Source organism: Phocoena phocoena, chromosome 15 (genome assembly GCF_963924675.1).
Source record: "Phocoena phocoena chromosome 15, mPhoPho1.1, whole genome shotgun sequence".
Classification (NCBI taxonomy): domain Eukaryota; kingdom Metazoa; phylum Chordata; class Mammalia; order Artiodactyla; family Phocoenidae; genus Phocoena; species Phocoena phocoena.
In genome coordinates this window covers 86,178,701-86,205,994 of record NC_089233.1, presented here as the reverse complement: position 1 = coordinate 86,205,994, position 27,294 = coordinate 86,178,701, and the positions used below count along the sequence as shown (strand labels likewise).

The 27,294-nt window shown below is 56.9% G+C and overlaps 1 protein-coding gene across 1 annotated transcript; it reads right to left on the bottom strand.

Annotated features, from left to right (window-relative positions):
* SS18L1 (SS18L1 subunit of BAF chromatin remodeling complex) lies at positions 1-27,266 on the bottom strand. Its single transcript, XM_065892378.1, has 11 exons — positions 27,198-27,266; positions 13,957-14,033; positions 13,348-13,432; positions 12,614-12,758; positions 11,907-12,104; positions 10,963-11,124; positions 10,698-10,802; positions 9,811-9,903; positions 3,423-3,542; positions 1,825-1,952; positions 1-27 (listed from the first exon to the last, which is right to left on the bottom strand). The coding sequence occupies exons 1-11, from the start codon at positions 27,264-27,266 to the stop codon at positions 1-3; spliced, it is 1,209 nt and encodes a 402-aa protein (XP_065748450.1).
* Between the last annotated feature and the right edge of the window lie 28 nt (positions 27,267-27,294).

The window sequence follows — 27,294 nt, the reverse complement described above, 5'->3', positions numbered from 1 at the left end:
TTACTGCTGGTAATTTCCGTACTGGCCCTGCAAGAGACCAAGACACAGATTACACCCCAACAGTCCTGCATAAGAGGGTCCAGGCCCAAGGGTAAGACAGACTCCCACCCCCCCCCCCCACCCCCCCGCCAACACCCAGGACGAGAGGTGGAGGGAACATAAAAGGCAAGCGACCAAACAGCCTCTGCCTGCTTCCACAAGGCAGGCAGATAAGCGGCCTTCCAGAAGCCACTCTCCAGGCTGCAGCTACTGATTTAGGTCAGAGGGTGGAAGAGGCTCGTTCACCCAGTCACACAGCAGCTCACTGTGCTGGGCCTGGTCCAGGTGCCTCAAGTCACGTCCCCACCCTGAGCCTGCCGTGAACAGGTCTGTGACGGGCTCCCCCAGCCACAAACGACATTGGCACCACTTCCGGCACGCTCAGGGGAACATTCCACACTGCTCTCTTCAAGGTCAAAAAGGTTTTCTCCTTAATTACCCTGCCCTGGGCTTGTTTACTCGTGTTGAAAACTCATCCTCTAAGTATGACTGGTTCACGATCTCTCTTTAGAGAGCAGGGTGAGAAGCATTTAAAAGAATAAAATACAGGACCTTACCTATTCAGGTACCTGAGAAAAACACCCATCATCCATGTGGTGCCTTGAGATTTCATTAGCCGTGTAAACAGTCATTAGTGCCTGTGACCCAGCACAAAAGGCCACCGATGGACAATCAGCCCTTACAAGGGGCTCTCTTCAAAGGAGGTTCCAAAGATGCCCAGGAGAAGTCTCCTCCCGCCCCACTGCCCTGCTCCTGCCCCGAGCTGCAGATGCCAAGGCTCCTCCTGGCCGACTCGCATGAGACACACCTGGCCGTCTCAGGACCTCTGCAAGGCTGCGTCCCGTGGCTGGCTCACCCTCATCCTCACGTCCCGGCCCCGTGGCACCTCCGCTGAGAGGCCCCCGGACACTTACATTCACCCCTCATGGGTTTCTCTCCCACCAGGAGGGGCCAACATCCATCATCTACCGGCCTTCTCCTCCACGCCTCCAGGTGGAAGTCAGAGGCATCTGAAGTTAAGCTTGATTTTCTCTCCACAGCCCTCTGCACCCCGAGAAATGGCAACTGCCTCAAGCAGCCCAGGCTGAAATCCCTGGGGCCGCCCCGACCCGCCTCTCCTACACGCCCCATGTCCAGTCCACCAGCAAATCCCGCTGGCACCACCTCTGAGAGCACCTAGAGTCCCGGAGCCTCTCACCTCTCTCCAGCAGCCACCGTGCTGTCACCAAAGGCTCTGATGGCCTCCAGGGCCCCACCCCACGCAGAGCAGATCCTCGTCAGGTGGGCGAGGCCTCCCTGCCGTCCTGGGAGCCTGAGCGGCTCTGCTCAGGTCTGATGGCCTCGCTGTCGCCTGAGAGAGGGCCTCCCCGACCTGGTCTACGCCAGCCCTGCCACCCGTCGTTCTGTCCCTTTGCCCTCTGGGTCCTCTTCCCAGAACTATCTGCCGCTGCTCCATCCCGGTGCCAACAGCGCCCAGCTGTGTCAGGCGAGATACAAGCTCTAGAATCTGCCTAGTCGCCGGGGCCCGCAAGCACGCACCAGACACCCGACGCTGCTAGGTGCGCGGGAAACACCCGAGGTGTGAAAGGACAAGGACACAGAGCCAGCTGTGTCTGACCGAAGAGGTAATTTTTAAAAACCTTACAGGCTCAGAGAATTAACGTTCTGGAGGGACCTTGGGTGCCAGTTCACCCTGTGTTATTGTTTCTCTTGACGACCGGGGAAACCTTTGTCACGTCTGACGCACGCGGGGGCTGCGAGTCTGGAAACGGGCAGAAGGCTTGCCTGCTCGTAGCCGTAAGGCCGCTGCTGCTGGGCGGACGGGCCCGTCTGAGACGCTCGGTAGCTTCCGTACTGCTGGCCTTGTCCCTGCTGGTAGCTGGAGTACTGCGAGGGGGCGCCCTGGGCAGGCCCTAGAACACACGCGGGAGCCGTGAGACCACCCCATGCCCCCGTCCACCCGAGCCCCTGACTCTGGCACCCGTTCTCCCTCCACATTAAGCCCGTGCAGTGAAAGCGCCACAGCTGGAGGCCACGCGGAGTCCCGCGTGGTTCGCAGCTGTGCTCCCACCGCCACCCGGACGGAGCCTGGGGGCCACTCTCAGTGCCCCGGACCCGCTTCCTGGGACCAGCTTACACTGGTCACGGTGGTCACCGTAAACACGGGAGTCAAACACACAGCAGATGGTGAAAACGTGCGAGAGACGGTAATTGTGCCTCCGGAGCCTAAGTAGATGGTTTAGGAGAAACTGACAAAGGCCGAGTGTTCTTTCCAAAATTGGCTGTTTCTAGGGCTGGGGCAGGGGAAACACTGTGGTCCCAGAAAGAAGAAAGTGCTCTAAACCAAAAGGATGGGGCACGTCCAAGGGCCACAGGCGCCAACCTGAGCTCCCAAGAGGCAGGGCTGAGACGGTTGGAACAATAAAATAAAGAAGTTTGGATCGTAACTCAGTGTGTAAAATCAATACCCGTGAGCACCTACCAATATAAATAAACGATCGATAACTAAGTGAATGGAGAAGAGACCCATCTTCCCTACAGAAGAATTCCAAATAATCTATGGAGACCAGCGGTCCCCGATCTTTTTGGCACCAGGGACTGGTTTCATGGAAGACAATTTTTTCACGGACAGGGGACGGGGGGATGGCTCAGGCGGTGATGTGAGCGCTGGGGAGTGGCAGATGAAGCCTCGCTCACTCGCCCACCGCTCACCTCCTGCTGTGCGGCCTGGTTCCTCACCGGCGCGGACCGGTACTGGTCCGAGGCCCGGGAGTTGGGGACCCCTGATGTACACAGTGCCCCCTCGAGTGGGGCTGGACCCAGTGACGTCAGAGTCTGGAGGAGGAGAGGGAAGGAAGCCCGACACCGGGGAGGCCAGGCAGACGCCCTTGACCATGTGACCAAGGCCAGACTCAACGGAGGAAAGTCATGCCCACAGGAGGGGACGCAAAGGCACTTCGCCGTGGTCTTCTTTCCAGAACCCAGGCCAGACAAACCCAACCTGAGGGGGCGTCTAGGCAGTGCCCGCCCAGCCCTCCTCAAAAGTGCCAAGGTCAAGAGGGATGAGGAAAGTCTGAGGAACTTTCGCAGCCCAAGGAGCTGTGGGGCTGACGTCATGTGGGATCCTGGCCTGGTCCCGGACAGAGAAGGACATGCAGGAGAGCCAGTGAGATCCGAAGAAACTGGCTCAGTCCACGTCCATGCACCAACCTTGGTTTCTTAGCTGTGACCACAGGGCCCCGGTAATGGACGAGGTTAACCATGGGGGGACTCTCAGCTTTCCTCACAACTTTTCCAGAAATCTACAACTGTTCCAAAATAAGAAGCCTGCTGGGCGCCCACCGAATGACCGCGTTCCTGTGATGGCCCCCCCCACCGCTTACCATAGCCTTGCTGCTGCCCGGGGTAGCTCTGCTGGTTGGGGTACTGCTGCTGGGAGTACGTCTGCTGCTGGGCTGTGCCCTGCTGGTACCCCGCCTGCTGCTGGCTGTACTGTGAGTTTCCTGCAGAGGGAAGGAGACATGAGCTCATTTCCAGAGAGCAATGGCAGCTCCGCTGTCCCTTGAGGCACGGGCAGCTTTGGGTTCCCTAGACCGAGTCCACTGCTCCAGTACCTCTTCTTTTCCACAACAATTCAAATTATTTTATTTTATTGGGTTGGCCAAAAAGCTCCTTCAGTTTTTAAGTAAAAATAAAACACAGTTTTCATTTTCACCAAGAACTTTATAGAACAACGTATTCACCATTTTGTTCCACTACCTTCCGCCATTTTCCAGGTAACTCCATAATTCCATCTTCCCAAAACTTTTCATCCTTTTGAGCAAAGAACTGTTCGAGGTGCCTTTTACCGTCTTCCAGGGAATTGACATTTTTTCCATTAAGGGAATTCTGTAAAGACCGAAAAAAATGGAAATCCAAAGGTGCAATGTCTGGTGAATACGGCGGATGAATCAGAACTTCCCAGCCAAGCTGTAAGAGTTTTTGCCCGGTCATCAAAGAAACATGGGGTCTTGCCTTATCCTGATGGAAGATTATGCGTTTTCTGCTGACTAATTCTGGACGCTTTTGGTCGAGTGTCGCTTTCACTTGGTCTAATTGGGAGCAGTACTTGTTGGAATTAATCATTTGGTTTTCTGGAAGGAGCTCATAATAGAGGACTCCCTTCCAGTCCCACCATATACACAACTTCACCTTCTTTGGATGAAGACCATCCTTTGGTGTGGTTGGTGGTGGTTTATTTCGCTTGCCCCCTTATCTTCTTCTGTTCCACATTATTGTACAGTATCCGCTTTCCATGGCCCGTCACAATTTGTTTTAAAAACGGAACATTTTGGTTGCGTTTAAGTAGAGAATCACAAGAGGAAATACAGTCAAGAAGGTTTTTTTTGCTTAAGTCATGTGTGGAACACAAACATCAAAGCGGTGAATGTAACCAAGCTGGTGCAAATGATCTACAGAGCTTGATTTGTATATTTTGAGTATGTCAGCTGTCTCCCGCGTGGTACAACGTTGATTGCTCTCAATCAATGTCTTGATTTGATCGCTATCAACTTCAACTGGTCTACCTGACCATGGGGCATCATCCAGCGAGAAATCTCCACATGAAACTTCGCAAAGCACTTTTGACACGTTGGATCAGTCACAGCGCCTTCTCCATACAATGCACAAATCTTTTTTTGCATTCTGGTTGCGATTTTACCTTTCTTGAAATAATAAAGCATAATAGGCCAAAAATGTTGCTTTTTTTCCTTCCATCTTCAATATTAAAATGGCTACACAAAAATTCACCAGTTTTGATTTTTTTTTAATTTTGTTTTGTTTTGTTTTGCGGTACGCGGGCCTCTCACTGCCGCGGCCTCTCCCGTTGCGGAGCACAGGCTCCGGACGCGCAGGCTCAGCGGCCATGGCTCACAGGCCCAGCCTCTCCGCAGCACGTGGGATCTTCCCGGACCAGGGCACGAACCCGCGTCCCCTGCATCGGCAGGCGGACTCTCAACCACTGCGCCACCAGGGAAGCCCTGATTTTTTTTTTTTAAATGCACAGGTATGACAGTTGTCACGTACAATCTAACAAAATTGTTTCAAATGAAGTTAAAGACAGCTAAGCGCTACTAGAGCCATCTTACAGGGAAACCGAATGAACTTTTTGGCCAATACAATACTTTCTCTTACTGTCTTATAGAAATACAAATATATCGCCAAAGTGAAGAGGTTAATGCAACTAAGACAAAGGCCAATACCAGTGTTGTAGGTAAACTGTGTCCCCGAAAAGAGCTGTTGAGGTCCTGACCCCAGGAACCTGTGGCCTTATTTGGAAACAGGGTCTTTGCAGATGTAATTAGTTAAAGGGAGGTCATACAAGGTTAGGGTGGGCCCTAATCCAGTGGATGATGTACTTCTAAGAAGAAGGAGATCTGGACACAGACACAGGGAAAAGCTGTATGATCCCCACAGTTCAAAGGGACCCCAGAAGTTTTGGGACACCCTCGTCTTATTGGCAAACATGCAAGCCAGGGTTCCAGCTCAGACCTGTAATGTGTTTTCCTGTGACTTTATGAACGAAAAGAGGCAGACGTTTGCCCTTGTGTTCTGCATCTATATGTGGGTACAGTCCCAGAGATGTTTTAGGTTCACTTACTTTTTCTTTTCCCAGAGAAAATGGCTTAATTCTCACTTTCAAAACTCTAGCCAGCCAGCACCCGTGCTAAAAGCCTCATTTTGGAAGAAAGCTCATGGTAAGAAAATAACTTGGGAGAGCAGTAAACGTATTACCAAATAATTACCAACAGTTAAGAGGGAGTATTGGGGACTTCCCTGGTGGCGCAGGGGTTAAGAATCCACCTGCCAATGCAGGGGACACGGGTTCGAGCCCTGGTCCAGGAAGATCCCACATACCGCGGAGCAACTAAGCCCGTGTGCCACAACTACTGAGCCTGCGCTCTAGAGCCGGCGAGCCACAACTGCTGAGCCCACGTGCCGCAACTACTGAAGCCTGCGTGCCTAGAGCCCGTGCTCTGCAACAGGAGAGGCAACCGCAGTGAGAAGCCCGCGCACCGCAACGAAGAGTAGCCCCCACTCACCCCAACTAGAGAAAGCCCACGCACAGCAAAGACCCAATGCAGCCAAAAATAAATACGTTAAATAAGTAAATTTTTAAAAAAAGAGGGAGTATTAACAACCATTTAAAAATCTTTCTACATGTGTAATGGAAAAGAACCTAAAAAAAGAATATATATATAGTCTGTGTGTGTGTGTGTGTGTGTATAACTGAATCACTTTGCTGTACAGCTGAAACACAACATTGTAAATCAACTATATTTAAATAAAACTTTAAAAATAAACAAATAAAAATCTTGCTACGAAGTCTTCCTAATGCAGGTCTTAAGAGTTTTAGATTGGTGTAGAGACTAAATTCCATTCTGTTTTCAAAACACCTTTATAAGAAGAACAATTTAAGTTTAGTTTCATCATTTTTTTCAAAACCACAGTGTCTGGCCTTTAACCGCAGAGTGTGGGTCTTTCTCTGCATGAGACCCTGTCCTCTAGCAGGAGCAGGCGGGGCGAGCGGACCCGGGGTGTTTACCCCCTGTGGCGCCAGACAGCCTGGAAAGGAGGGCTGCTTGTGGTTTTCTTGTTCTTGTCTTTGTTTTTAGTTAATTAAGTTTTTAATAGATTTTTTTTCATTTTTAAAATTTTTATTGTTTATTTATTTATTTTTGGCTGCGTTGGGTCCTCGTTGCTGCGCGCGGGCTTTCTCTAGTGGCAGCAAGCAGGGGCTACTCTTCGTTGTGGTGCACGGGCTTCTCACTGCAGTGGTTTCTCTTGTTGCGAAGCACGGGCTCTAGGCACATGGGCTTCAGTAGTTGTGGCTCACGGGCTCTAGAGCGCAGGCTCAGTAGTTGTGGCACGTGGGCTCAGTAGTTGTGGCGCGTGGGCTCTAGATCGCAGGCTTAGTAGTTGTGGTGCACGGGCTTAGTTGCTCCGCAGCATGTGGGATCTTCCCGGACCAGGGCTCGAACCCGGGTCTCCTGCATTGGCAGACGGATTCCTAACCAGTGCACCAACCAGGGAAGTCCAGTAAAATGTAAGTATTTTAAAACTGGGATTCTGATAACGTACATTTTAAAATAACAGCTTTATTGAGAGCGAATTCATGTAGAAAGGCTTAAAACCCCATAAGGAAGTTCCATTTCCAGCTGCGCAGAACAGTGAAGGAACACACACTCTACAGCGCAGGAGCTCTTCTCCAAGGTGGGCTCTGAGGAATCTGCTGGGTTTTCTGATTGGTCATCATCTAAGGAAACACCTTGACAGCTGCTCCCTCCTCACAACCATGACCGGTCCCAGCAACAATGGCCGATGGGATGGCCGATGGCCGAGGAGGCGTCAGTGACCAGTGGAGACCCAGGTTCACTGTCTTTGTGAGGAATGCATCGGAGAAATTCATCAGACTTGGCAGGTTTTCTCCAGGGTTTCAGAGTTTTGGGGTCAGTCTGCATATTCTCGTGTCTTACAGCCCCTTTTCTCCTTCTAGGATAACGGGTAAAGGAGTTAATTCACAACAGCAGCAGCCGTGGCCTAGACACAGCAGGTGTGCAGGGGGTGAGAACCCGACGCAACTCTCACGCACCCAGAAAAACCTTCTCTTGACCTGGAGCCAAATCCCAGTAGAAGATGGACCTGTATGGACAACTCTGAAAGGAGAGAGGCAGGACTTCTTTGAACAAGCCTGAGCGATTCTCAGGAGGGTTTCGTGGGAGCAGCAGAGCTGGGGAGCCCAGACTGCTCTTCCTAGAACAGCCTGGGACAGCGACAGCGGCTCCAGGGCCTTCCCTCCACCACTGGCCGATACAACGACTTCTCTTGTTTTTCCTCTCCTTTTCATTTGTTTCTATCTTTAAGAATCTTGCAACATTCTGTGACATGGCCGTAAAAAAAGGAACCACTAATTTGTGAAAGAAGAGGCTGATGTTGTCATTAAACGTGGCAGGAACGTGGCCGTAGAACAGCCAGAGGCGCTAATGCACAAGGGTGACCGACCCATCTACACAACCTTGTCGCCAAGCAAGGATGAGCCTCAGGGACCCACGTGGCAGCCATTTGGGGCGGAGTCATCCCCACCATCTCCAACGCCCGATCACAGTCACCGTCGCCATCGGGGGAAACGCCCCAAACAGCGGTGCTGCAACCCCAGGACTGGGGGGTGTGGGCGGGTCTGGGGGGCCACAGGGTTAGTGCTTTGATTTTCAGTAAGTTTGACTTCTAAATGGGCGATTCAGAAATAAAAAAACAAACCAAGTCCGTCTTCAACAGGTCCGGGGAGGAAGGCCCCCTCCCCCGCCCAGCCTCATCATCTCCATCGCTGTCCCAGGTATTTCTCCAGAGGCTGTCTGTGGTGTGTGTGCTCTTAGCGCCCTTTGTTTTACACAGCAGGTGGCACCCGGACACCCTGGTCCTGTACACCTGGCATGACCCGGGGGAACATGCCACAGAAGCGCCCTGGACGTGTCACAGCGGACACTGGCTCTGTCCAGCCCTTGCTCCTGCAAACCTCACGGACAGGAAATGCCATCGGGACTTCCAGGTTTCCTCTGCAGTGGCCCCGACAGCAACAGTGTCCTGCTCGGCTGGGTCGGCCATGCCCTGGCCCCTTCCTGACACTGGTCCTCTCATTCCGGGGACCCCACAGGGCTCCTGCCAGATACCACCTCCTGTGCACAACCCCAGGACCAGCCACCCGTGCCCCTCAAGGTTCCCCATCCCGCTGGGGGACAAATCTAATTACTAGAAAGTTCTTTCTGTTGGCTTCAGGCGACCCCCTTATTGCTCCCACCCAACATCCTGCCCTTCTCAGGGCCGCAGGCCACTTATGCGCCCAGCCCTCTCAAAGCAAACTCCCCTCCCCGCACCTCTCACCCTAAACAAGACCCGGCAGGCCACCGGCTGCGGTATGGCCGGTACCGTGTTAACACGTGCAGGGGTCATTAACAAGGCGGAACAAAATGCTTCCACATCCAGGAGGAAACTGTGTCATGTGCCACACTTGCCTTGAAAGAAGTCCCTGAATGTTTTAGCAAACTCATCAATTATGAAAGACGATCGCACGCAACCCAAAGTGAGGGTACAGAACTGTGCCCTTCAGGCTTCAACGAGCTCGTCCTGGGGAGCAGCACGCGAGGCAGGCGCGGGGGCCCTCCTGCGGAGGAGGCTGAGCCCCGCTTCCCTGGAGGGGGAGGGGAGCAGGGTCGAGGAGGGGAAGTGGGGAGTTAGTGTTTATTGGGGACAGCGTGTCAGGGTGGGGAGGCGAGAAGGCTCTGAGATGACGTGGTGATGACGGCGGTCGCACAACAGCATGAATGTGCTTAGTGCCGCTGACCCGTGCACTTAAAAGTGGTTAAAACGGTAAACTTTACGTTTTTTACAACTTAAAAAGTCACCCCAAAAGTCACATTTTCGAGTCACCTGTTCTGTACATTTCATCTGCCTTTTCCTCTCCGGGCCCCTGGCAGCCTTGCCATTGTCCCCAATCCTGACGTCCAGACCAAGGCCCAGGACCACGCCACGCTGTGAGCTCAATGGCTCCTCTCCTCTCGGGGCCCCTGGGGCGGCGGGAAGTCCCCGCACCCGAGAACCGTGTGAGAACCGACTATGCCTGTTTCTTCCCAAATCCGTGTTTGGTGACGTCACCTCGGCGGCTTTATCGGCGCCTGGCCCCCATCTCCATACGCCCCACGCCCGTCGGGCCCGGAGCCTGAGGCCCGGCCACCTTACCGCCCTCGTAGTAGTGCTGCGTGGACTCCTCAAACGACCGGTCATAGCTCTGCTCCGTGTAGGACGCCGGCTGGTAGGCATAATCGCCATGTCCTGCAAGCAAACGGGCTGCCCTGCGGTCAGCGGAGGCCCCGGCTGCCCAGACCCAGGAGAGACCGCGTGAACTCGGCCGTCGGGTCAGGAGACCCCGGCGCTGGGTGCGGTCCGGTTTCCCTAGACGGAACCCACGGGGGCACTTCCGGCCGTCAGGCAGCTGCGGTTCCCTTACTTTAAAGTGCAGACGGCCACCTGCTCCTCGGGGCAGCGTGAGATCAACAAGCCACGGTTTACAGAGTGTACTCGGTGCCCAATGCGTGACACGCACGTGGACGTCAGCTCTTAATGTCGCTACATGGTCACCATCCCCCCGCCGGCTCCCTTCGGAGCGCGTGACACCTCGTGAGGCCCGGCCACCATTCCACAGAGGGGTCACGGCTCGCCCTTCCCCGGTCTTGGCCACCTCCCCAGCACCAGACCTGCTCACGCACCCTGCCTGGGGGGTCCTCCCCAGATCCCTCCCGTCCTCTGCGGCCATGTTAAGCGCCACCTCCACAAACCCCGGGGCCATGTGAAGATGCCTGAACGGTGACACGGAAGAGGAAAATAAGCCGCAGCAGCTGTAACTGAGCAGCTGGGAGGGGAGCGCTACGAGACAGTCGGCTCACGCTCGCCACCTTCCTGAGCATCTCACGATGAACTCGCGTCCATCCTCAGGACTGCGCACCCCGCCCCAGGGGGCCAGTGCCGGAAGCTTCTCTCAGCAGAGGCCAGCCACCCGCCCCAAAGGGGACTCGGGTCTGAACTGGGAACGACCAGTGAGCAGCGGATGGAAGCCACTGCAGCCTCACCGTCAGGGTAGTACTGCTGGCTCATGGGCTCCGAGGCGGCCTGGCCGTGGCCGTACTGCTCGCTGCCGTAGTACTCCTCCTGGCCCAGGTACTGCTGGGACGAGCCTAGGGGACAGCGCCGGACGTCACCTCCCCGAGCCCCAGAACCTCCCCAACGGGCCCCCAGTCAGAGGACACTCCACCAGGCCCACCCAGGGGACACGGGAGGCCTGCCCCACGCGCTGCCCCTCCCCCACCGGTTCCCTGCACCGGGGCGGGGCCTCACCTTGCTGGGAGGGCCGGTAGGGCGCCATGGGCCGCTGCCCCATCATGCTGCCCGCCTGCCCGCTCTGGCCCATCATGGCCATGGACTGGCCCTGGTAGTGCTGGCTCCCGCCCTGTGCCGTGCCGTAGTGGGACGAGGCTGCCTGCTGGTGCAGCATGGACACTGGGGGACACGACAGACCCCATGTAACCCGAGAAGCTCCTGGGCGGCACCCCGCAGACCCGCCTGAGCCCTCCTCCCGGGCTGGGCCTCTGCAGCTCTGCCCCGCGAGGCCACGCCACCCTTCCTGCCAACGCGCCTTTGGGCAACTCATAAAATGTGAAATGCCGGCCCCCACGCCCCGAAGTCCCCAAGGCTGGTCCCAGAGGAGCCTATCGCCTCGCCCTCCCCCAAGACTCGGGTCTCGAAGGCTCCAGTCTCGAAGGCTCCAGTGGGGGCCCCGCCTGCCTGTCCTTTCCTGCCACCCCTGCTCGGGACCCTCCAGGGCAGCACCATCCAGCACAGGGGACGTGAGCCACGTCAGAGAATGAGAAGAAACAGGGGAAGTCTATTTCAGTGACATTTTATTTGACTCAATATATCCAAACTAGATTGCCTTCAATATGTAATTAACGTAGCGAGAGCTAAGGAGATACTTCACATCCTCTTTTTCTGTTCTAAGCCTTTGAACCCCGGCGTGTCTGACTCTCGTGGGACACCCTGGTTGGGACCTGATGCTTCCCAAGTGCTCAAGGCCCCGCAGCCCTACCTGCTGCTCAGCCTCCCACTTCTGTGCACTGGCTGCCACCCAGTCCTCCCAGCGGGGCGGCTGCTGCCCCTCCTCAGAGCCTCCCCTGAAGCCGCCCAGCCCCCGGCCCTCGCCCCTTGGGGGCTTCCGGAGGAGGGTGGCCCTGGGGACCACGTTGGCCTGCGCTGGAAGGGAGCGGGGTCTCTGGGGACGGTACCTGGGTTGGACTGCATGTTGATGTTGGCCCGGGACACGTAGCTGCTGATGGCGCCCTGGCCCTGCAGGGGGATGCTCTGCGAGGCCGGTCCCGAGTGGCTGTAGCCGGGCCCCGAGCCGTGGCCGCTGCCGGACATGCTCATGGAGGTGGTGGGCAGCGTGCTCTGCGACGTCTGCTGCAGGGTCACGTGGTTCGGACCTGCCAGGGCGGGGGGGCGGGCGCGCTGAAACCCACCAAAGACCACCTCTGGCGGCAGCCCTGGCCTCGCGCTCGGGGCCCCCCCCCCCGCCCCCCGGGCCAGCTTCCTTCACGCGGCTGTTGGGGGGAGGCTGACCATGGTCAAGGGCGCAACGAGCGAGGGACACGGGCGCGTGACCAGGAAACGAACACACGTGCTGAGCGCGCAGAGGGGCCGCCTGCTCCCTGTTACCTTTATCAATGGTTCCCGACGGCTAGTGGCGGTTCTCAACCCAAGGACAGGAGCCCCACACGGAAGCCCGCGCTCTGAGGTGACGCAGCCCCAGTTCGCAGGGGACCTGGAATAAGGGCCTTATCCCTCCGCGTGTCACCCCGAGCACGTGCGCCTGCAGCAGGGCCTCCGGTAGGAGAGGGTCCCCACCGCGGCGGCCGGCCACCCGGGAGCCCAGTCGGTGACCCCGTTGTTCCCCGGAACCAACCCAGAGCCCAGCGCGCCCAGGGCCGCTCACCGTTGCCGATCTGGGCCTGCATGAGGGAGGATGGTGGCAGGCCCGCGCCGATGGCGTCGCTGAGGCTGCCCTGCGAGTGCAGGCCCTGGCCCGAGCCGCTCTGGGACAGCCCTCCGGGGCCCAGCGCCAGGCTCTGGGTTGGCGGCTGTGGCAGCAGGAAGGGCACCGAGAGGGTTAGCGAGGAGAAGGGCCACCAGGAGCCGCTCCGGGGGCTCAGCCGCCCTGAGACCCACAGCCACACTCCATGGCTGCCTGCCAGCACCTCCAGGGTGGGACACTGCCCTCACGCAGCTGGACGCCGCTGACTGCCGGCCCGGACACCTCAGGCCAGACGGAAATGCTATGCCAAGCGTTCCCCGGGCTATCAACACACACTTGGAGGTTCAAAGCCGGGCCCCCCTTTCCTGGGACTCAGGGAGCTGCGTCCACCTCACCTTGCCCACAACCCCCCCCACCCCTCTTGGTCTCAGCTGGCCAGCCGGCTCTGGCCCTCACACCCCCTGTGCCCCAGGGCCCTTGCACAGCCTGTCCTGTGCCTCAGCACCAGGTTCCCAGGGTGCTCTCCCCCACCCCCCCCGCCCAAGCCCACCTCTGATCGCAGGAGGCAGGCGGGAGATGGGGCTTACCAGTGACCCCTGGCAACCTCATCTCCCAGATCTGGACCAAAGAGCAGCCCCGAAGGTTTGGACAACGCTGTCTACACCTGGGCCCCCCACCCCATGGCAGGCACTCACGGCGGGCAGCAGGGACTGCATGTTCTGGTTAGAATCCGCGATCGTGGCCAGGTAGACCAGGTTCCGGTGCAGGATCTGCTGGTACCTGCAGCGGAGGGCGCGGTTGAGGGGGAGGAGGCTGCCCTGCCCTGCAGCGAAGCCCCTCCCCCGGAGGGTGTGCACGGGCAGGCCGCACAGTGCTCTGCGGTCCAGGGTGAGGGGGGAGGCCCCCGACCTGGTGGCCAAGGGGGAGTGGCTACTGGTCTGTTCAGAGAATGGAGGGGGGGCCCGGGGGACATAGGAGGGGCTGCCAGGGCACGAGCCTCCTCGGGCGGACCCGGCACTGAGCTAACTGGATACCCCATCCCCTGCAGAGGCACTCAGTGCCCGGCCCTGGGGTCACACGAGGTCCCACCTGGAGGAGCTTGCTGTCCCCTGGTGCGGCTGGCCTGGGCCCCCCAGTGGTCCCCTCTCCCCCATACTCGCACTTCCCTCCAAACCTGCCCACCTCTCCCTGGGGAGCCACCCAGGGGCGCTGACCCAGCAGCTTAGCTGACCCTGAGGCCCCACTCGCTCAGGCCACCAAGCCCCAGAGGCAGCCGGGAGGGGCACGGCAGCCACGCCACTCACTGGGTGCACTCGGCCGTCTTGCCCTTGCTCTGATAGTCCAGGATGCACTGGATCAGGTGGTGGTTCTCGTCCAGCATCTGAAGGAGAAGCAGATGTGAGCGGGGGAACACGGTGCGTCCGCGGGCGGCCCGCTGCGGGGCTCGCGAGCCCCGGCTCACGGCTCACGCGGCCCAGCAGTGCCCGTCAGCAGAACTGCCCCCTCACAGCCCCAGCCAGCAGGGCCGAGCACTTTCCACATCCCTGTGCCAAGCACGCAGCCCTGCAGGCGCCAGGGCCCATCCCTCCCCCCCACCCGCCCTGCGCCCCCAGTCCAGGTTCTCACTCCGCACAGGATACCCACAGCCTGCAGGACCCGTTTTCTAGGGCCCTTGGCCCCGGTGCTTCTGTCCAGCAAGGGTGGACCCGGAGTCTGGAGTGTGAGGCCCACAAATTACGGCCACACGGTGGGGACTCCGGGGGTGGGGGCAGCCTGCACCCCTGCGAGTATCTCCTAGACCCATGAAGCTGCTGCTCCAGGACGGCCACTCGGCGACAGCACCTGGGTGGCCCGCGGAGACAGGAGGGGACAGAGGCCGCAGAAGAGGGAGGAAGGTCACATGGGAGCGTGGGAGGGGCGCACATGGCCGGCCAGGAGGCCTGGCGTGGACACTCCCCACCTGGACGTGGGGCGGGGGTAGGGGGACCCGAGCGCCGAGGGCCAGCCCTGCCGCGGCCTTGCTCGCCTCTCCCTCCCCGCTCAGCCCCTGAGCCTTCAGGGTTGATTTCCCTTGTTCGGGTGTTTTTAGTTATAACCTCCTCCTCTATGCTTGAGTGTTTTCTCCCCGCTGTGGAGATGATGCCCCAATTCAGCCATTCCCACCCTGGCCAAGGAGCCGGCCCGAGACAGGGAACCACCAGAGGGCGCTCTGGGCTGGCCCACCCATAGGCAGGCGATCAAACCCAGGGGGACTGGGCATCCCGGCCGTTTGCCCAGGAAGACCTCCCCAGATGAATTAAGAAAGGAAAACAACCACCACAGGCCATGTCCTCTCCCTCTCAGAGCCACCCTTAAAAGGCTCCACGGGCTCTACCTCCTGGCCTCACGATCCCAGGCAGGAATCCTCTCCCAAGGCCACACACTCCGCACGCACGGATGTCCATTTCAGCGTCATTTGTGTCAGCTCGAAAAAGGGGGGACGCCAAATGCTCAATGACGGGAGGACTTAAGCAATGACAGGAAACCACAGGATGAGTCGTTAACCGGACATTACAAACGTCTTTGTAGTTTTTACAAGCCGGAGAAAAATGTTACACTGTTAGGATGTTTTTTTTTAAGCAAGGTACTAACTTCACTGAGATGAAGTTTTCCATAACTTCACCTCAGTTAAGTTATGGAAAAAAGACCAGGACACATTGCGGGGAGGATGGCGGGCTGGGTGTGCGCTGAGGTCCAAACCCTCCCAGACCTGGCTGGTGGGAAAGGGGTGAAGACAGTAACCCTTCACCAGGACAAAGTGAACACAGCTGAAACAGCAGCGCAGGCAGCAGGATTCTAGAAGCGGAAGCAACTGGAAGAGCAAGAACTGAATCAGCAGAACCCAGGTGCCGGATGTGACGCAGACCCACACTGGGGACCCACCAGGCTTGGGAGGGTTGAGGCTCTGGGACCTCCCCACAGCTACCTGGCAGGAGTCCCCAAGGGGGGATTCAGGGAAAATGACCAGCCCGGGAGGAAAGAGCCAGACATCGACAGCAGGGGCACACCTCTAGCCAAGACCTCAGATGGGTGACCCGCACCAGCGTTTCCCGGAAGCCTGTAAATTAGATCCAACAAAACCAGCGACAGAGGCCAAAAGCTGGAGGAGACGAAGATTATGCAAGAAGGAAACTTAAAATACAAAAAGAAAGAAAACCCAACTATTATTAATATCCTCAAAGATAAAAGAAGTTATTGGATCTATTTTTTTTAAATAACACACTATTAAACAGAACAGAGAACAAAAAGAGCTCTGGGGTATTTAAAATACATTGACCACAGCAAAAAAAAATCGACAGAAGAGTTGGAACATGAAGTAGTAGAAAACTCCTAGACAGCGAAGCAAATGACCGATGTAGAAAACAGAAAGAGTAATGAAATTGAAGGACAATCCAAATGGCCAAAAACAATTCTTCTAGGACTTTCAGAAAGACAGGAAGGAAGAAATGCATCCAAAAATAATTGTTCAAGGGACTTCCCTGGCGGTCCAGTGGTAAAGGATCCGCCTTTTAATGCAGGGGACGTGGGCTCGACCCCTGGTCTGGGAACTAAGATCCCACATGCCATGGGGCTACTAAGCCCACGTGCCTCAACTAGAGAGCCCGCGTGCCGCAAACTACAGAGTCCATGCCCTCTGGAGCCTGTGCACCATAACCCGAGAAGAGAAAACCCACATGCTACAACTAGAGAGAGAAAAAATCTGCACACCACAACTAGAGAGCAGCCCGTGCGCCACAACGAAGAACCCGCGCCACGATGAAAGGTCCCGCATGCCACAACTAAGACCCAACGCAGCCAAAAAAATTAATTAAATAAATAAAATTTATAAAAAACAAAAATAATTGTTCAAGACTTTTCCTCAGAACTTGAAGGATGTTAATGTCCAGATGGAAAGGTTCTCAAAGGACCCAGCTTGACAAACACACTGGGGCACAGCAAGGTCCTAAAAATGAATGGAGTGAAAAGCACAGTACTGAGCACCTCCACACAGGATAGAAGTTTCGGGCAGCAAAGGAGCAATGGCCCAATTGCGAGGGAGACTCTATAGAAGCGACGACAGGATCAAAAGCAGGAACCCCTGAGTGACGACCAAATCCTCGAGGGACTTCTAGAGGAGGGATGACAGGAGCCTAAGGGAGACACTGAGGAGGGATAACAGGACCTGAGAGAGACTTCATGAGGGGAGATACCCTGATCCTGAGGGAGACTTTCGAAGGAGTGATGAGCTGATCCTGAGAGAGATTCCTGAGGAGGGATGGTGCAAATCTGAGGGGACTTTCTGAGGAGGGGTGAACCGATCTCGAAGGAGACTTCTGCAGGGGGGTGACCTGACCCTGAGGGAGACTTTCTGGGGGAAAATGACCTGATTCTGAGGAGACTTCCTGAGGAAGAATGACCTGATCCTGAGGGAGACTTCCTGAGGAAGAATGACCCGACCCTGAGGGAGACTTTCCGGGGGGAAATGACCTGATTCTGAGGGAGACTTCCTGAGGAAGAATGACCTGATCCTGAGGGAGACTTTCTGAGGAAGAATGACCCGACCCCGAGGGAGACTTTCCGGGGGGAAATGACCTGATTCTGAGGGAGACTTCCCGAGGAAGAATGACCTGATCCTGAGGGAGACTTTCTGAGGAAGAATGACCCGACCCTGAGGGAGACTTTCCGGGGGGAAATGACCTGATTCTGAGGGAGACTTCCCGAGGAAGAATGACCTGATCCTGAGGGAGACTTTCTGAGGAAGAATGACCTGATCCTGAGGGAGACTTTCTGAGGAAGAATGACCCGACCCCGAGGGAGACTTTCCGGGGGGAAATGACCTGATTCTGAGGGAGACTTCCCGAGGAAGAATGACCTGATCCTGAGGGAGACTTTCTGAGGAAGAATGACCCGACCCTGAGGGAGACTTTCCGGGGGGAAATGACCTGATTCTGAGGGAGACTTCCCGAGGAAGAATGACCTGATCCTGAGGGAGACTTTCTGAGGAAGAATGACCTGATCCTGAGGGAGACTTTCTGAGGAAGAATGACCCGACCCCGAGGGAGACTTTCCGGGGGGAAATGACCTGATTCTGAGGGAGACTTCCTGAGGAAGAATGACCTGATCCTGAGGGAGACTTTCTGAGGAAGAATGACCTGATCCTGAGGGAGACTTTCTGAGGAAGAATGACCCGATCCTGAGGGAGACTTCCTGAAGATGGATGGCCCAGATCAGTCAGAGGCTTCCTAAGGAGGGACAACCCTATCCTTGCAAAGACTTTCTGAGAGGGATTACCCAATCCCCAGGGAGACTTCCTGAAGAGAATGACCTGACACTGAGGGAGACTTTCAGAAAAGTCCTGACCCGATCCTGTGGGGGAGATTCTGAGGAGTGATGACCTGATCCTGAGAGGCAGTTTCTGAGGAGGGATGACCCCATCCTGAGAGAGATTTCCTGAGGAAGGATTAGCCAATTCTGACAGGGACTTTCTGAAAAGAATAACCTGACTAAAGCTGTCTTTCAGAGGAGAAAGACTGACAGACTACCTGAGCTGAGGAGGCTTCCATGGCTGGAAGAAAGTCTGGGATAAACTAGTGAGAAGTGATTAAAAATAAAGTGAGGGGTCTTCCCTGGTGGCGGAGTGGTTAAGAATCCACCTGCCAATGCAGGGGACACGGGTTCGATCCCTGGTCCGGGAAGATCCCACATGCCGCGGAGCAACTAAGCCCGTGCGCCGCAACTACTGAGCCTGCGCTCTAGAGCCCGCGAGCCACAACTACTGAGCCCGCGTGCCACAACTACCGAAGCCCGCGCGCCTAAAGACCCTGCTCCGCAACAAGAGAAGCCACCGCAATGAGAAGCCCGCGCACCGCAATGAAGAGTAGTCCCCGCTCGCCGCAACTAGAGAAAGCCCGTGCGCAGCAACGAAGACCCAACGCAGCCAAAGATAAATAAATAAAAATAAAAAAGTGAGATTGCCAACTGCAGGGAAAAGAAAAGACTGGGCAGGAAAAATGATCATGTGATCCTGCATGGAACAACAGTTTTCTCATCACAGCCAGAGGTGAATCTAATCCCAACCACCAGGAAGCCATACTGGGGCAACGGGAGCACAGGTGTGTGGTGGGGGAGGGGCATGCAAATGAGCCAAGTCCCCCTTTGCCATCATCAGCAGGTGAGGCCAACAAATGTTATGGACTGAGTATTTGCTGTCCCACCAAAACGCCTATGCTGAAGCCCTAACTCCCAATGTGATGGCACCCGGACGTGGGGCCTTTGGGAGGTAATTCGGTTTAGATGAGGTCGTGGGGGTAGAGCCCCCATCAGGAGATCACTGCCCCTGTGATTAGGAGACAACACCAGAGCATCCTCTGTCTGCTGTGTGAAGACAGCGAGAAGATGACGGTCTGCAAGCCAGGGAGCAGGTCCTCGCTGGGAATCCACTCTGCCACCACCTTGGTCTCGGACTTCCAGCCGCCTGGCTGTGACTAATGAACGTCTGTGGTATTCTGTTATCATAGCCTGAGCGGATTAAGTCAACAGACAATGCTTAAAGCTAAAAGCATTCCAGAAGCAGCCACTTGGTTTAGCAATGATGAGAGCCAGGGGGTGCTGCGGGGAGGTGGGAAACAGCACAGGGGTGGAAGAATGACCCCTAATTTTTAATGCCAGCTCCACAGCACTATTTGATTCTATATGTGCAGGCAGGGTCTTGCTGAGTAACCTAATCTAACCTAGAAACAAGAAATAAGCGACAGGAGGGAAACCCTGGCTCTCTCCAGATTGGAGATTACAAATATAGATCTTATTTCTTACATGCCTTTGTGTTCACTGAAATTTCTAAGAGAGGCATTTGTTACTGTTATCATTTAAAAGGTGATTTTATTATTTTTTTAAAGTTTCTTTTTTTGATCTTTTTAAAAATCTTTTCCTTTTTTCTATTTCTTTAATATTGGAGTACAGCCGATTTACAACATTGTGTAAAAGATGATTTTCAAGTGCCTGGGATTGCCGGGGCTGGGTGTGTCCAGGGGCTGACCTACTCTTCTCTCTCCCTGGTGTGTGTCTAAAAACGTGTATCCCTAGTACACAGCTGAAAAATAAAGTCACCACTTAACTGACGGGAAGATTAGCGATCTGCTTCTTCATGTACTTATCGCTGTGTCTCCTGAGCTTCCTCACATGTGATTCTGTGTATTCCTGGACAGAAGGCACGTCCCTCACTCTCTGCCCTCTTGGGAAGCCTGATTTTCTATAGATTCAGGGGTGACGGGGCAGGTGATGTCGCAGAGAAAGGCTCTGAAGCCTGAGGGCTGAAACCCAAGTGCCAGGCGTGGCCCAGGGCCTCCGGAGGCGAGGATGCTGGGGGCAGAGAGTAGAGACGGTGGCCACAGCATCTGGAGGAGCTGGAGCTCAGCATCGAGGGCCACAGCCGCCGAGTGGCGGTGAGATCCCCATCTCTGAAGGCCTGTCCTAGGCCCAGGCGAGCACGACGGAGAGGCGGCCAGACCCCACTCATGCTCACGGCGGAGCGGGCAGCAGGCGGCCGGAGCTGGGGAGAGATGGTCGTGGGCACACGTCTGCTTGGTGCCACAAGGCGGCAGCGTGTCGATCGTGATTTTAGCAGCGGACACCCCGGTGGGCACCCAGGGATGGCATCTGGGCCGTGGCTGGAAAGCTGACCGGGAACGCGCCGGTGGAGGTGAGAGGAAGGGCAGCCCAGGTGGAGGGGACAGCACAGGGAAAAGGCCTGGTGGAGCAGGGCACGTCCAAAAACGGAGACAAAGTTCCAGGAACCTGGAGAAGAGGGTGTGGCACGTCGGAGACGGGGAACGGTGGGGCAGGGGGCGGACAGGGAGTCCTGTGCCCAGCAAAGAGGGTGACTTTCTGAACCTCAGCCTGGGATGACTCCAGAGGCTGATGGGACCAAGGTCACGACACACACGGGCGCCTCCGTTACCCGCTGCTGCATCACAAACGTTCCCACGTGCCGTGGTGAAAGCGACAGTTCCTTAGTTCTCGTGATTCTGGGCTGTCAGGGCGGGTCTGCTGCGGGTCTCACGTGGGCTCAGCACTGGGGTCAGTTCGGGGCCTTCTGCATGTGGTCACCCTGGTGGTCTCAGGGCTCCGAGAGGGCACCTGAAAGCACAGGCCTCACACCAAGCCTCCCCGTGGGGGCAGGAACACGGGTGCAGACCCGGGGGGTGTCCTTCCTTGGCTGCTGTTTCTGTGACAATCAACCACAGGTTTTACGAGGGACTGGACTCAGCTGTGAAGGAACTGATGACTGACATGGGAGCTCCGCTGCCCGTGGGCCTGCCTGGCCGTGAGGACACAGGCGAGGACGCAGGGCCCGGCTCAGGGGACATGTCTGGGGCTGCGGGTGCCACACGTGGGGTCCGGACTGGGTGGGTGAGGGAGCGAGGATGACAGGGAACTGGGAGGGCGAGGGACTGGGGGTCCTAGAGACCACCAAGAGCTGGGCTGGGGCCACCGGGGGAACCTGTGTGAGGATCTCTGAAGGGGGAGTGGCCCCTCACGACAACCCTGGAATAGGGGCCACAGAGGGGCCTGGAAGCCCTGAGGCTTGCTGCTGAGGGGGGCTCAGGTCACCCCACAGTGGGCAGAAAGACCCTTCACAACCTCCCTGTGGCTGTTTTTGTAATTAACAAAGGTTGCTGCCCTTTAAGTGGGAAGAGGTTCACGGATGGGCTGAAGTCCAGGCAGCCCCAAGGGAAGGGTGGGCCTTGCACCTCCCACCCTCGGCTGCCATTCCAGCCAACCTCGGATCGCTCTGGAAGCATCCCCTGCCCCCTGCCCCCCCGCCCCCGCTGTGTGCACACAGGGAACATTCCCGTCCCGCTGGTCTCCCATCCTCCCTGATATCTTGGAGACTGTCCCGTTTCAGCCACAAAGATGCCCCCCTCATTGTTTCCTAGGCTCCAGAGAATTCCACGGAACAAACAAACACGTGGTACTCAGTCAGCCTCTGGCTTCTGTAGCTACAAACAAGGCCACAGTGCATGCCCCCCGCACATGGGGTGGACTCCACGAGAGATCATTCCTGGGAACCACCCGAGGCATGAGAGGGACAAGCCCAGGGCCAGCTGGAGAGCTGGGTGAGCATCACCAGGTGGCTGAACCCTTCTTCCCACCGCAGCTCTCAGGGCTGACGCTGCTAACTGATCAGGGCTTCTTCTCCCCAGCACACGGGCAGCCACCACTGCAGGGGACGCACGAGCTGCGCCGCAGACTCTGCTGATGGACGCTGACAGGACCCCTTCGAACATATTTACCTGATTGGAGAATCCATGAATCAGGGGTGTGGGTTTCAAAAAACCCCAAACGTTACTCCCATGGTATCCCTGGGAGGGGCTGGCCCCCGCCTCGTGGTCCTACCTGTGTGACACACGTGTTCAACTTCCAAAGACTCTAAGGACGCGATAAGACACATTAACGTGGACACAACTGCAAACACATGTCCACCTTCTTCAAGCGACTTGGGGCCACCTCCTGTCTCAGTCACCACCACTCCGCCCCCGTGAGCGCAGCTCCCTCTGCCTCTTCACACGACCCTGGACTCCAGGTGGTTTCCTGTGGTTTGGAATCTCCTCCCCTTCAGAATCCACTCATCACTTCCACTCAAGGGTCCAGTCAAAAGGCTGAGACCGTCACTTGCAAGGTCACGTGCCTTCCTGTGCCAGGTGATCACGTCTAACCACAAGCGCAGCGACGACGAGGATGACGACGACGACGTCATCTTCCTTAAAACGAGGAACCTGAGGCCCAGCAGGGGCTGGGCTGTGCACTGTTACAGCTGAATCAGAGTCTGAACCCAGGAAACCACACCCGCCCCCAGCTCCACGGGACTCCACCCTCACCCCATCCCAGGGCCCACTGCCCATCCTCCACCCCTGCAACAGAAAGAACCCCGAGCAGCCCCGGTGCAATCGCCCATCTGCTCGGGACCGGGACCACGTTTCAGGAGCCTTCGCGGCACAAACATCTCGCACCTTCTCCCTGGAGCCTTTTGACTCCTGTCACGTTCACGTGGCAGGGTGCACAGTCGTGGTGCCTGCCACAGATCAGGAGGTCCAGGCTGGCCCGACTCAGCCCAGGTCCTGCGACTTGGGCATGTCAGCACCAGGCCCCCCTCACTCCGGGGGTGGGACTCCCGGGGATCACAGGTGACTCCCAGCACAGAGGCCGGTGCCCAGGCCCTGACCACTGGCCCAGGGAACAGGCTAGGGGCAGAGGGCCGGGCAGTGGGGACACCTTGAGTGAGTGTCACAGGGCCCCTGACTGTGGCCCCTCCCTCTGCCTCCAGACTCTGGAAGACAGATACAGCCCTGGAAGAGGCAGGCGACTGCTTTAGGAAGGGATGGGTGGACGTTACCCAGGTGCTTCCATCGTCCACCAGAGGGCACCCAGGGCAACACCTGCGTTGGAGCAGCGCCTGCAGGAGGGCTCTGTGCCCAGTTTCACTGGGCAGAGGGGACAGAGGCCTGGCGGAAGTGTATTCCCGGAGAATACACTTCCCCACCCACAGGGACTGCACTCAGAGCCTCCATGGGGCAGGTTCAAGTGTGCTCAGGGGCAGCACCCTGGCCCGGGTCCCATCCCCGCCCCTCCCCAGAGCTGGCCCCAAGGACCAGAGTGAAGGGACACCATCACTGCCATCCCCGGAGACCCTTCCCAGGTTCTGCCCACTGGGGAGAAAGCGCTTTCAGAAATGATTAATTAGCCAAGTTCGTGGGATTCTCAGAGTCCCCAGGCCATCCTCAACTGTGAAGACAGCTCTAATATTTTAAATGGTCAATTTACCTCCCTTACAAATTAGCCTACACATTCTTTTTTTTTTTTAATATCTATTTGGTCGCTCCGGGTCTTAGTTGCGGCAGGCAGGCTCCTCAGTCTCAGCACGTGGGCTCCTTAGTTGCAGCATGCATGCAGGGTCTAGTTCCCTGACCAGGGCTCGAAGCCGGGCCCCCTGCACTGGGAGCGAGGAGTCTTAACCACTGCGCCACCAGGGAAGCCCCTGTCCCACATTCTATAAGAGAAGTTTCAGGTCTGAGAGAGCACAGGGCATCCCCCTGCAACCCAGACGGCCATCCCTTACCCCTGTGCGCCCACTCCTGCCCCTGGGCACAGAGGACACGGGGACCAGGCCGCCGCCCTGTTGGTCTCACTGTCCCGTGCCAGACCCATACCAGCTGCCCACCTGTCCCACAGCTCCCGTGGGGCCTGTCTCCCCCGTACGAGGTGCTGGGGGTACAGAGGCACAAGCCACCATTCCCGCTCTCCAGCCAAGGAAACAAATTAAGGAAACCAATATAAACAGTAATGATAAAACTTACATTTATTAAGCAACTACTATGTGCTACGCGGCAACAAAGCCCCCACGCAGCAGCCGAGGCCCGCTCCCGGGGGCCCCTCCAACGTGCCCCAGCCCAGCTGTGCGGCCCGCGGAGACGGTGGCAGCCCCACCCCCACCGGTGGCGTCTGGAGCACGGCCTCTGGTCCCAAACCAGGGAGAGCAGCGCGGGGCAGGTTCCGGCCTGCAGGCCAGCTGGCCAGCTACAGGGCCACTGGAGTTTGCTGAGACACGGCTCACCTCCACCTCAGGACCTCTGGCAAAGTCACGTCCCCTGTGGTTCTCACCTGCGTCGCACCTGCACTAATGCTACGCTTGGTCGCCACAAGGAGAACCACCTGAGCACGCAGCCCAGGCGCCCCAGATCAGGCTCTCCCAGCCCCGCCGCTTTTGGCGCCTGTACCTGCTCCCTGCAGACCAAAGGCAGGACCACCCAAGACTTCCTCAGTCGTTGAGACCCTTCCTACCCCTGCTCCTTGGTTCTCCTTGTCTGGACACCCCTCCCCCATGCATCCTCTTTTACGAGTTGAAATGTGTCCCTCAAAACGATACGTTCAAGTCCTAACTCCCAGTGTCTGTGATCAGGGCCTTATTTGGAAATAGGGTCTTTGCAAATGTAATCAACTTACATTTGAGGTCACACGGATTCGGGTGGGCCCTAAATCTTGTGACTGGTGTCCTTATGAGAAAAGGGAAATTGGACACAGAGACACACACAGGAAGAGGGGCCACACGAAGATGGAGGCAGAGGTGGGGGGGGGATGCGTCTGCAAGACGAGGAGCTCCAAGGGCTGCCAGCAAACCCCAGAAGCTCAGAGGAAAGCCTGGAACAGATCCTCCCTCGGAACCCCAGGAAGGAACCAACCCTGCCAACACCGTGACTTCGGACTTCTGCCCACTGGAACTGTAAGAAAATTAATTTCTGCTGTTTTAAACTACCCCGTTTGTGGTAATCTGTTATGGCAGCCACAGGAAGCGAATACAACTGCCTATCCCAAACACTTGCACTGATGGAACCAGTGTCACAGATGCTCCAGCATGTACCAGACACTGACTATGCCGGACACTGTGCCAACCTGGGAAGACAACAAGAACAGGTCAGCGACACGAAAACCTGGGAGCCCAAGTGATGTGTCAAAGTGCTATACTCACCACATGACTCTCAATGGGGCATGAGGAGGGGACATTTCAGTGGGGCCTTGAAGGCAGAGTAGGAGTTTGCCGGGCAGGCTCCTATCCAAACATACTCTAAGGACAAGAGTATACTTCTTGCTCTCTGACTACCTTGCACGTTTCCAAGGAACCCCTGGCTTTTCTCCATGCTCTGCGCATAAGCACGTGCTGTGGACACAGAGTGCAGAACACGGACCGCTCATGCCCTCTCAGGACGCCAGTAAAAGAGCCCCGGGTGTGTATATTTACGGACAAAACAGCAAGGTGAGTACACAGACTGCGAGCCCTACCAGCTCAAATCAGGTGACAGCCTAAGGTGAAGACCCATCTCCAAAGGTCAGCAGGCAGATTTTCTGCCCCGGGATGCAGTCTTTCTGATCTGAGGTTTGGAAGCAGTGCTCCAACGCACACTTTTGCCTGGAGACTTTGGGGAGCTTTAATAGGGGGTGGGTGCAAAGTGCAAATAACTGGATGAATGTTGACGCCAAGGCACCTTCAGGAACAGTGACTACACTCATCACACTTAAGCTCCATAAAGCCAGGGTCCGCAGAGGCCCTTGGGCTGCCAGCATCCAGCATGTGCATCTGAGCCAGAACCCTTGACTCCGCCCAGCCCACTGTCCCACCCAGAAGTCACTGTGGGGCAGAGCCGCTGTCTGGGCTCTACCTTAGCAGTGGGCACTCGGCCTCCCTATACCTGTCCCCTGATTGATAAAATGTGGATGACAATAACCACCACGAGAAAGTAAATGAACTAAGACCTGCAAAGCCCTCAGAATAAGGCCTGGTATACAGTAAGCACCCCATAAGTGTTGACTAAACAAATAAAAATACCCCACTTTTAAACCTGTATTTCTCCTGCTCCTCAAGTCATCTCTCCTATTTAGCGTTTACTGAGGCTTCTCATTTGTCAAAACCAGTCACAGCAAAAGTAGTCTCAAAATAGCCAAGAGGCTGAGGACAAGTCCCCCAGGTCCTGTCACGTCATCAAGGAAGAAGGGCTATGACCATCAGGGTGAGTCCCTTGGGGAAAAAGGAGGCTCATGGAAACCAAGGGATACTGACGAGGACCCCAGATTAGAAAAGAAAACAACGTAGCTACCAAAGACACTGAGAAAATTCAAACGGGAACGACTAACACCCCCTTTCTTCTGAGCTTATCTTCTAAACACAAAAGCAGGAAAATTTAAATCTCAATTTCAAAACTTAAGGCTTTGTTAAAGGTGCCCCCAAGCCCAGGAGAAGGTTATCTCTAGAAAACCACGAGGCCAAACTTACAGAACGCGGGCAAGGCTGTAAAGCGAATCTGTAAAGTTTCTGTTAGGTGAGAAGGTTGGCCAGGTGTCACGCTGAAAAACAATTTGACACTCGGATAAGGGCGGCGAAGCTTGACCAGCAGGTCAGCCCCGAGGTGTCGCGCGCTCCTTAAAGGGTTGCGGGGCTGCTGGAACGTCGTCCCACACTCTGGATGCGCCCCTTTGTGCCTCGGACTGCCAACACCTAAGGCGGCGGGCGTGGCCGGGTCCCCGTCGCCCCATGCGCCCCGTGGCGCCTCCATCAGTCAAGCCGCGCGCAGGGACCGGGGACGCCCACCTCGCAGAGCCACGGCTTTCACCAGCCAGGCGGGTCCCCTCAGCGCGCCGAGCGGCCAGCGGACACCACCCCGCGGGCACCCGGTCCCGCCGCCTTGCGCCCCTGCCCGCAGACCCTGGTCCCGAAAGCGGCGGGTCCCCACTGTGCCTGGCGCGGCCCGGGGTCGTTCACGGCTTGGCTCCGCCGACACCACCCCGCAGGCCGCCCCGCGCCCCCGCCCAGGCTGGCGCACGCCGGCCGCGAAGCGCGCGCCGGGCCACGGCGGGGTCGCGGCGGTCGGCTGCGCCCCGGCTTTGTTCGAGCCCCGCGCCCGCCGGCTGCCCTCGACCCGGCCCGGCACCCGCCCGCACCCCGCGACCCCGCAGCCCCGGCCCGCGGCCCCCAGCCCACCTTCTGGATGGTTTGCTGCGTGACCTCCCCTTTGCCTCTCGGCCGGGCGGACGCGAAGGCCACCGACATGGTCGTGGGTGCGGGATCAGCCCGAGAT

What these genes read in the sequence shown, in the direction of transcription:
- SS18L1 (XM_065892378.1), bottom strand. Translation starts at nt 27,266, where the DNA reads ATGTCGGTGGCCTTCGCGTCCGCCCGGCCGAGAGGCAAAGGGGAGGTC. An exon ending in CGCAGCAAACCATCCAGAAG is followed by an intron (nt 14,034 to 27,197) that starts GTGGGCTGGGGG and finishes CTTCTCCTTCAG; the next exon opens with ATGCTGGACGAGAACCACCA. An exon ending in TGCAGTCCCTGCTGCCCGCC is followed by an intron (nt 12,759 to 13,347) that starts GTGAGTGCCTGC and finishes CTGCTGCCACAG; the next exon opens with CCGCCAACCCAGAGCCTGGC.